Source organism: Empidonax traillii, unplaced genomic scaffold (assembly GCF_003031625.1).
Source record: "Empidonax traillii isolate 1590-97213 ecotype Southwest subspecies unplaced genomic scaffold, ASM303162v1 scaffold30:size3273891, whole genome shotgun sequence".
Taxonomy (NCBI): Eukaryota; Metazoa; Chordata; class Aves; order Passeriformes; family Tyrannidae; genus Empidonax; species Empidonax traillii.
In genome coordinates, this window is record NW_020955223.1 from 268,656 (window position 1) to 278,812 (window position 10,157).

The 10,157-nt window shown below is 38.9% G+C and overlaps 1 protein-coding gene across 1 annotated transcript in view; it reads left to right on the plus strand.

Annotated features, from left to right (window-relative positions):
- Positions 1-10,157, plus strand: part of COL1A2 (collagen type I alpha 2 chain) — a 39,698-nt gene that overhangs the window by 21,489 nt on the left and 8,052 nt on the right. Inside the window, exons 28-40 of the mRNA XM_027910641.1 lie at positions 9-62; positions 162-215; positions 1,049-1,093; positions 3,285-3,383; positions 4,105-4,212; positions 5,539-5,592; positions 6,158-6,211; positions 6,742-6,795; positions 6,904-6,957; positions 7,059-7,166; positions 8,157-8,210; positions 8,304-8,357; positions 9,273-9,434. Coding sequence (XP_027766442.1) covers positions 9-62; positions 162-215; positions 1,049-1,093; positions 3,285-3,383; positions 4,105-4,212; positions 5,539-5,592; positions 6,158-6,211; positions 6,742-6,795; positions 6,904-6,957; positions 7,059-7,166; positions 8,157-8,210; positions 8,304-8,357; positions 9,273-9,434 — 954 coding nt within the window. The remainder of the gene's footprint in view (positions 1-8; positions 63-161; positions 216-1,048; positions 1,094-3,284; positions 3,384-4,104; positions 4,213-5,538; positions 5,593-6,157; positions 6,212-6,741; positions 6,796-6,903; positions 6,958-7,058; positions 7,167-8,156; positions 8,211-8,303; positions 8,358-9,272; positions 9,435-10,157) is intronic.

Genomic DNA, 10,157 nt, shown 5'->3' on the forward strand with positions numbered 1-10,157 from the left:
CCATCCAGGGGAACCAAGGTGCAAAGGGTGAGACAGGTCCTGCTGGCCCTCCTGGCTTCCAGGTAAGTAACCACGTGCTCTGCTCAGTATTATCTGTGATTTCCAAAGCATGAAGTTCTTCTGCCTTAACTTGATGTGCATTCTTGTTTCTTTATACTTAGGGTCTGCCAGGTCCCTCGGGTCCAGCTGGTGAAGCTGGTAAACCAGGCGAAAGGGTGAGTGGCAGATACAGTACTCTACGAGCAGGGACAGGCATTGCATAAATGCTGTGTCTGCAGTCGCACATGTGGTGAAGCAAAAGCCTGTTGGATCGATTTGCCAAAGAAAAGCAGTCTGGGTTATATGTAAAGTTTAATAGTCCCTTTTGTTAAAGCTAGCCATAAATGAAGAAGGCCCATTGGAACTTGCATCATACTTCTTTTTCTGAGTTTTGGTATGAAACTGAACCAAGACAGTCCTTTGCTTTTCGGGCCTCAAGCAGTAATAAAATATACCTCCTCCTCCAGAGGAGGGGGCAGTACATGAAAAATATTTTACTTCACATTTCTTTTGAAATCTTTAAGGTTAAGTCTAACCTGCATTACTCCAATTATGTTGTTTTGAAGCCCTGTTGATTCCAGTGAATTTACGATGGTGTACAACTGAGGTAGCTTAGGCAAAATTCATTCTGACTGCTGCTAAGTTAGTGTGTGATGAAATCTGCAAATTGTGTGTCCTATGTGTCAGAACCACCTTTAACATTTATACTTACATCTATCTATGTCCCTGTTAAATAACTTACAATGCATATACCTGAAAAAAAAGGCTTGTAATGTAATAGCTAACTCTTCAAATGAAAAATTATCTCGTATGTGCCTTGAGATACTGTGCAGCTAGATGAAAAGGGCTTATTTCCATGCATCTGAAAGACAGCTGTTTGTCTGAAAATTTTCTATATGCTGTTGCAATTTGAGAAGCATTTCTGTTTACTGTTAAGAAACAAAGTACAATTTGAGCAAACAAGTTTGCTTTAGAAATAAGCCTTACAAGTCTATCTACTCTCTTCTAGGGTCTTCATGGTGAATTTGGTGTCCCTGGTCCTGCTGGCCCAAGAGTAAGTAACTTGTTTGAAATCTGATACAGACTGTCTTAATAATGTGTTCAGTAATAGTAGTAGTAATAGTAATAGTACATTTCCAAGCTCCTCAAGGCAAAAAGCTCTTCTGTTTTACAGAATACAGTGTATTGCAGAGCAGATTCCCAGGAAAAAAGGAGAATTAACTCTGCTCTTTGCACGTGTCGGGGTATATGATTATATAATACAACAGCTGCCAGTGTTAGTAAACTTCTGGATAAGCAATATGACTATTACCCAAACAATGATACCCTGTATTAACCTCACGATGACACTGTGGATGACAAAAGACTAATCCTACAGTGTTACACTGAGGCCTGATGCAAATGAGTATTTTCATGTACAGTGCCTGTGTGCAGATCTTCTTAGGCTGACCACTTCAGTTGTACTATCCCTTGCTACCTCTCAGGTCTTTGGGAATAAATAGTGAGCTGAATTCAGAGCCTGGAATAGTTGCTAGAAGGTATTGCCTTCCCCATCTCCTTATTCCTGCACTGTCAATGAACATCTTTAAAGAGCTTTGTGTGGAGGCCTTCCTGCATGGCAAGAAGATCCCAGTTATGTAGAGCAATGAGTAGTTTATAAAATGCTCGATTAATTAGTTGCTCTCCAAAATCATCTATAAAGAGATTGATATTTAACCTACTTCTGTTGCTTCTTTCTTTCCTCTGACTTCCAGCCTAAGTGTATCCAATGACAAATATTCCCATTCACTCATATACGTTATATTGATCACTTTAAATAGCACTTTCCCTCCCTGTATTTAGTGCCCTGAGACTGAATTTTAAGGCATCAATATCAATAATCATGTCCTCTCTAAAATTTGTTGATCTATCCAAGCCTTTGTCATAGTAGCAGCAGTTACTTGCCTCTGCTGTAGCTTGCCTTAAGCATCTCAACCCCAACCCAGGATGTATTTCATTCGGAATTCAAAATTATGTCTTACTGATGCTTTGTACACAAAACTAACACTAACTAAAAATACCTCACTGCTTGTAACAGATCATGTTTGCTTTTTTCAAGTCTGTATCATGTTGTTGGCTACTGGCTATCACTTTCCCTTTCTGCCATTTTCACCAATGAAACTTCCATTTACAGCAGAAATTCTCGTTTTTAGTGCCTAAATGGCCTGGTACTTTGCAGTCTTGAATTTTATCCCACTTTTGCTCTGACAGCCATCTAGCATGCTATTCACCTCTTCCTGTGTAATATGCCAACCCTTCTTCCTGTTGACAAAAATTTCCACCTTTGTGATATCTGCCTATTTCATAAATATTTATCTTCCTTTTCAGCCTCTATGTCATTAACAAAACGCATGTAAAAGAAATATTAATTGAGGAATATTTCTAAAATGTAATTTAGTCTTCCACAGCATTGGTGCTTCTAGCAGTGTGCTATGTCTCCTTGAGTCAGTTCTTTGACCACATTATAGTTCTCATGAAAAATCTAAGACTTTGCATAATAACTATAATGCTGCTACGCAAAATTCAGCATGATATTACACATAATATTGTACGAAATCCAGCATAACTAAAAATCTCCATTATACCTTATCAGATTATTCACAGATGTCCAGCTTGATCACACCGAGATAGTTTGAAATGTAGAATTATCAGTTTTACTAAAGATCTTTGATAGATCTGTTGCACATTTAAACCCAGTTTCCAGCTACTTCCACATCTTCAGATGACCTTGATTCAGAATTTATCCTTATACCTGTTATAATGTGCCGGTCACATTAATAGGCTTTAGTTGTCCCATTTATTCTCTAATATTCACCAGACGTTTGACTGTATAAATAATTGTTTGCCAGTTGTTATTGCTTTAATTTCACTAGAATCCATTATTTTTGCTAAAACAGAATCTCCATTTGGCAGTGGAATGCAAGACACTGTTACCAGAATGAGCACAGTAGTCAAAATCCATGTTCAAAAAGTATTTGTAACATTACTTTCAGCTGTTACCATGATGCAACACTTAATTACTTCATTTTGCTGTATCTATGTCAAAAGCTAGAACCAGTTCTTATGACCAGTTTGGTTAGCAGCTGCATAATTCTTACACAGTTCTTGGTGGTTTGTTCAGATTAAAATGCTACAAGCCAGTGCTTTAAAACCTCTCAGCTACAGAGAAATTCAAGGGAAAACTTAAACCAGACTGTCTCCTGTAGGGTGAACGTGGTCCTCCAGGTGAAAGCGGTGCTGTTGGTCCTGCCGGCCCCATTGGAAGCCGTGGTCCCTCTGGCCCACCAGGCCCCGATGGCAACAAGGTATGTCTTTCCCAGCTACCATTGCCTTACTGTTGAATTCCTGACAATTGAATTTGAACTCAACCCAAAAACTGCTTTCCTGAGAGCCTAAGTGGTCCTGGGTAATAGATAGTTAGCAATACACAATAGCCCCTGGGTCATCTCTTCAAGTGGTAAAGCTCCATCCCAGAAGGGCCATGCTAATATTAAATGGGTGGTACTGTAGGTGATGGGAGGGAAACTCAGTTTGAATACAGCTTGTCAGCTGGGTATATTATTATTCTGTTTTGAGATAGGATCTGAGATTTTGACTGAAATCGATGCTGACTTCTATTTATACCTACATCTACTTGTACACAGAAAGTTCTTGTGTCTAGAAAGCAATATTTTCCCCCTGAACACTAAGGCAATGATAAGCAGTTATCTAACAAATTATGTTGGTTTGATGCTAACTGAATCTGGGTCGTAGTTCTCAGGATTTTCATGGGGAGTCTTTCTATAGAAGTTTAGTTGGGAACATGGGACACCCTAAAACCTCAGGCACCCACAGAATCAGAGAGTGTTCACATGTAGCATCTTAACTAGCTAAAAAAGTAAAATAGGTACAAAAGCTTAAGACAAAATGCTACTATTCACACTGTTTACAACCAAGCAGAATGATGAGCAGAGCGCTAATGATGACTTTGTTCCAAACTGTGTGAATTATTTGACCCTGACTTACATGCTATGCTATTGCTGCTAGGGTGAGCCTGGCAATGTTGGTGCTGCTGGTGCTCCTGGTCCTGCTGGCTCTGGTGGAATCCCAGGAGAGAGAGGTGTTGCTGGTGTTCCAGGAGGCAAGGGTGAAAAGGTAAGGGGGACAACTGCTTTGTTACTGCATGCACAGGTTTGGGAGATGCTTGAATTTCATTAACTTGAAAAAGCCTGAAAGTTATCCCAATGCAACTTTTATTTACAGTGAAACAGAATTACTTAGTGAGCAAGTAGAGGTTTTGTTGGTCTAACAGAATGGCAGTCTTTTCTAAGGATTATTTTTATCTTTACTCAGCATTTGGGATCAGCTTAAGTGGCAATTGGTTCTTCACAGGATTGGGTAACAATGAGCTAATCTTTACCAGAGAAATACTAAAGCTGTCTTTGAGTACAGACTTTATAGTAGGAATGGGCCTACCAATCACAAAGGACTGAGTCTCTTGATCAAATCCATGACTGCTCTAGGTGCAGTGATGATACAAGTAAATCAGTTGCAAGAAGTTTTGGATTGTATCAGTTTTCCATGAAATCAGAAAAAATATTTTAGCCAATTTAAACCCTTATATAAAACTGTAAACTCTAGTTACCAGTCCTGTTGCTACTTCGGCCTTGCCATGTAATTATCTATAGAACTGATTTTTATCTTTCATTCCATATTCTCTCTTGTTCATTATTTAAAATCTAAACTGAGATTTTCTAGAACTACTTTATTTGACTAAAAGTCCATAGTCATTTATCATAAATGAAGTTGTAAGGATATTTTTAAAAATTCCTTGCAAACTTTTTAAAAAACATAATGTATTGACATGCAAATTAATGCAGAAGATTAGGCTGTATTTTAAAAAAATACATAGAACAGAGTGCTGGTCTGATTTCTTGACTCTGGTAGTGGCCTGGATATAGCTTTTTGTTATATGAAACACATGGTTTTTTATGTGACTACCCATATGACATCATTGTTTTTAACAGGTGTTTTCCTGCTTCAATTAGAAAGTATAACATGAATGCCTAGAATAATTTTTAAAAATAGCTATTTTTTAACCAAAAGAAAAGGGATTTTGACAGTGGATTTATATTAATAATTTGTAACGTACATCAACTTGGTTTTGAATTTTTAATTCCATCCAAAATTCTTGGTATTTTGGAGAAACTAAGTAGGTTCCCCATGAAAGGGGCAGAGTTCTCATTCTGAAAAGCATGTCAATTCTCTTTGCAAAGTTTCACTTTTCAAGTCAGTACATACTCAGAAATAAGAATGAAATAATAATCAAAGTCCGTTCCAAAGAAAACCCCTAGTATTATAAGCATTTTATATGATGTGCAAGTAACACACAAATACTCAGCAAACAGTTCAAGACTTCTTTCATACAAACCATTGTGTTCATTACCAATATAATGTTTTCTTCCCCTCTGTGTATTCTAGGGTCCCCCAGGTCTGAGAGGTGATACGGGTGCAACAGGAAGAGATGGTGCTCGTGTGAGTATCTTTTGGTTCTACTTGAGTTTACCTTGCTGTGCCTCAGAACTTAAGTGACTGAAAAGGATGTTCATGACTTAAGTTTCCCCCTGTATTGTGTTACATCTTCTTTCTGCCAATTTTAATACAATTCAATGTGATTTCATTGCCCCTAGTCCAGGGATGTTTGATTTTAGGAGGAGAAAGAGAGAAAAGTGTTTACTTCTCACTCATCCAAGCGGAGAATTTACATGAGCAGAGAACCTTGTGTTGCAGAGACAGCTGTTCACTGTGACATTATCTTCTTTAATTTCATGAGGTCAGCCCAGACAGCTAATTCTAAAGGCAGCCTGCAAAGCTACACAAAAAATTATCATTAATTTGAGATTTCAGGTGCCTGTCCTAGAATTAATACATTTGGAAGGAGAATAACAGAATAGATCACGCATCCTTTATATTGAAAACATCTGGAAGAAAATTACACACCTTTCTCTAGGGGGAAAGAGAAAAAATATTTAGAGTAGTTAAATAAATGTGCTCCTACTCACATTTTGTTACAAATGGTGTCCTGTCTCTTGACCTGCAGGGTCTCCCTGGTGCTATTGGTGCTCCTGGCCCTGCTGGTGGTGCTGGTGATCGGGTAAGTCTACTCTTTGAATGAAAAAGCATCTTCTTTGTTTATGCAGTTCACCCACACATGAATATTAAAGATTATTTCTGTCTTTCTAATATGCACAAGTTCTGTACATTTTTCAGATTTGGGAGGCAAGGGTTCTTGAGACTCTTCATCAAAGTTTGCCATAGGACCCCAAACCTTTTCCTAAAAGGACAGGGAAGTGATGCATATCTACATGGTACTGTGTTATATGTGGAGAAGATTCTGATTCAGGCTTTGGCTGAATTCTGCCCAGTCAAGGTTAAACTCCACAATCCTTCTCACACTATGAGAACAGGTTTTGATATAGTGATGAGTAACCACACATTATCTCAGAATGATCCTCTCTGAGAATCGTTAGAAATTACTAATACTAGAAGAATTTTCAGCAACATCCCCTCCACTGGAGACACAGGGGACTCACTACATGCACCAGTACCACAAAGTCACCCCCATTCTGACTACAGCAAGGCCTTTCCCCATGGTGTCATAATGTTTTCTGCTATCTGTTTAAGGGTGAAGGAGGTCCTGCTGGTCCTGCTGGTCCTGCCGGTGCCCGTGGTATCCCTGTAAGTAGCAATTTCTACAACCATTCTTGTGTCAAAGACATGATGTTCAGAAAACTGCCCTTTTAAAGCCCAATCCAACCAGTCCTCTCTTTTTTGTCCTCTCCTTAGGGCGAACGCGGTGAGCCTGGTCCCGTAGGTCCAAGTGGATTTGCTGGACCCCCTGTGAGTTCTGTTTGTGCTTTTCTCATGTTGATGCCATGCCATCCCTCTCTTTCCTTTACAAGAGTCCTAGCTCCTCATTCTGTCTGTTTTTCTGCCTGTAGGGTGCAGCTGGTCAGCCTGGTGCTAAAGGCGAGCGTGGGCCTAAAGGACCTAAGGGTGAAACTGGACCAACAGGTGCTATCGGCCCAATTGGTGCTTCTGGACCACCAGTAAGTGAATCATGTCTTGTTAAAATGCACAGTTCTTAACTGCGCTATGCAAGAAATACACTTATCTGAAGGCCTTCAATTCTGAAAAAGTAATTAAAAAAAAAAAGAGACAAAAATTCAAAACAAACTAGGCTGTGAGGAAAGTCACCATACTGATTTTTCACGCATTATATAAACTTTGTCAATCTATTTGTGTGGGCTCAGATTGTGAGTCTGGAACTGAAATAAGGAGAAAAAAAAATCTACTTTTCAACTTGCTATGAAGATCAGCAAAATCAGTCTGTCTTGGACCATCCAAGCAGTGATTGTGGGTAAGTTCTGAGCTGAGGATGTTGATACCTTTCTTTCAAAGTCAGGACGTGCTGTCACAATCTAATTTTCAGACTCAGTCATCCAGAAGCATATGTGGAAGTTTGTTCATGCACCCACTTGCACACAGGCTTTTCATGTGCTAACAGCTTTATACCCTAAAGCTATATACTGCTTCACATGCATGCAGCCCATCATTGGGGAGCTGGTTGAAATCATGCAGAAAGTCAGACCCAGGTACTTCAAATACCATGAAGTGTTGCAAGACCAAATGGCTTGGGGTACTTACTGTATAGTTTTAATAGACCAATACCAGGCTCTTGCACTATGTGGATGTGTAAGTCACACAGTGCAAAAGGAAAACTTACTGATTTTGCCCTACTTTGACATTCTGACCTCCAGATTTCTCCAGAAGCATGTAACATTTGCAAGGAAAGTCACTTGAATCATAAATGTCTTAAACAACTCTTTTCAGGCTTTATGATACTGATTTAAAATGTCTGTGAGAATTTAAAACCCCGGTACCAGGATAGACAGTGTGGTTTTGGGCCCACTTATCCTCCTGCTGGAGTAAAAATTACCCTTAGCTATCACAGGAGAGACATTGAGCCCTTATTCTAAAGAAGGAACATTAACTGCCTTTGCTTAATCCATCTCTCTTTTTCAATCTTTCATACTTAGGGTCCCGTTGGTGCTGCTGGTCCCGCTGGCCCTCGTGGTGATGCTGGTCCTCCTGTAAGTCTTCAGGCTTTTGGTACTGACATTGTTGCTTTTCATTAAGTTATTGTTACCTTTAAAATTAATCTTCCTTTTCACTACCATTTTTAGGGTATGACTGGTTTCCCTGGTGCTGCTGGAAGAGTTGGTCCTCCTGGCCCTGCTGTAAGTAACTAATGAAGATGTTCTAATAGCAGATAAATGAGAAGTTGCTTTGGTTAGGGATAATCCTAATTTTTGTTTCATTGACACAAATTCTAACTGCACTGAACACCTCAGATCCCTAAAAGACTGGATAAGAAAAAATATCTAACTGTTCAAACTCCCAGAGTAGTAGCTATGCATTTAATTCCTGGGGTTTTTTTACAGTCCATCAAGCATACCTATTCATCTTGAAGTACCCAACCATTTGCAAAAACCTTTAATTGCTTTTGTTCAAATCTATGGCTACACAGTTATTCCTGGTGGAGTGGAATAAGGACATCTTGTCCAGTCTGCAAAAGCATGTTAAGGTTATCTTATATCCACACTTTCTAAACTTATCTGCAGTTCCAGCCCCTGTCTTGAGCAGGGAAACCTCACACTATGTTTTAGAATGTGAATCCCTACTTACTTATTTTTCAGCCAGAAAATCTCATTACAGATTGACATTTGAAATTTTTCTTCTCAAAGGTGTTTCCAACCTCTACCAAAAGACAATTCTTTCCCCAGATACTCTGGATTTAAATAAATTTTAAATCCCAGTATCCAAAGAAAACAATCCTGTTGAATTGGAATAGGTTGGGTTTTTTTCTCATAGGTTTTATAATTGCAAATAATGTTTCCAGAGAGAGATAAATCCATATTTTCCCACCAAATTATGCCACTTCCACCTGCCCTGATTAAAAAAAAAAAAACAACACTCAGTTCAATAATTCTACAGATTTGAGCTATCCTCTGCTGACAAAGCAATCAAAGTTGCTGCATCAGAGTAGCTGTTTGTTGCAAAGCACATGTTTTTTACATAGACCTCAAGTGAAGTTTATCTCTGATATCCCCAGTTAATGCTTCTATATTGTAATGGTATCATATTCATACTAGGGCATCACTGGTCCCCCTGGTCCTCCTGGCCCAGCTGGCAAAGATGGTCCTAGAGGTCTACGTGGTGATGTTGGACCAGTTGGCCGTACTGGTGAACAAGGTATTGCTGGCCCACCTGGCTTTGCTGGTGAGAAAGGTCCTTCTGGAGAGGCTGGTGCTGCTGTAAGTTACTGAGTATCACATCTCTTTAAAGGTGTTTCTGTTATGTAAATGTTATGGTCTCTAAGGTACTTCTGGTGTTTGTGAAGGGCTTTTCTGTTTTACCCATGAATTTAGCAAAGCTTTTAAATAGAAGTTGCAGTGAGACGCAAGAAATTGTTTATAGGCGTGATTGACAAACATGCCTTTAAAAAGTGAACCTGATCCCTGGATCAAGTTATTTTTGCTCTCTGTTTTTCTTGTGGCAGTTTTATCTTTCTCTGTAGGTAGAGCAAATGAAAGCAACAAGACTAACCACAGAAAAAATTGATACTTAGTCTGAGAAAGAGAAGCAGAGTCTCCTGCTCTGAAATAGATCATCATGGATGGAAAAGGGAACATCCATTTATAACAATCTCAGTACATATCTGCATCAGAAACTCTGATTTGCAGGGATCAGGGTGTTAAAGTTGTCTAGCCCCAGGTTGACTTAGAACTATGCAAATAAATTAATTAATTTTGAGTATCTTTAAGCTTGCACATCCAAATTACTGGCTTTTTTTAAGGTCATAAACATTTCTTATTGAAGTGAGCACTTGTGTGAAATACCACCATTGTTTCTCAACAAAAAATTATAGAAGTTTCTTCTGTGATCTGCAGAAGTTGCAGCTGAGAATGAAATCTTCAGTATCATTGACAGATATGTACATTAAATTTATTTTTGTCTTGTAATATAAACATTATTCT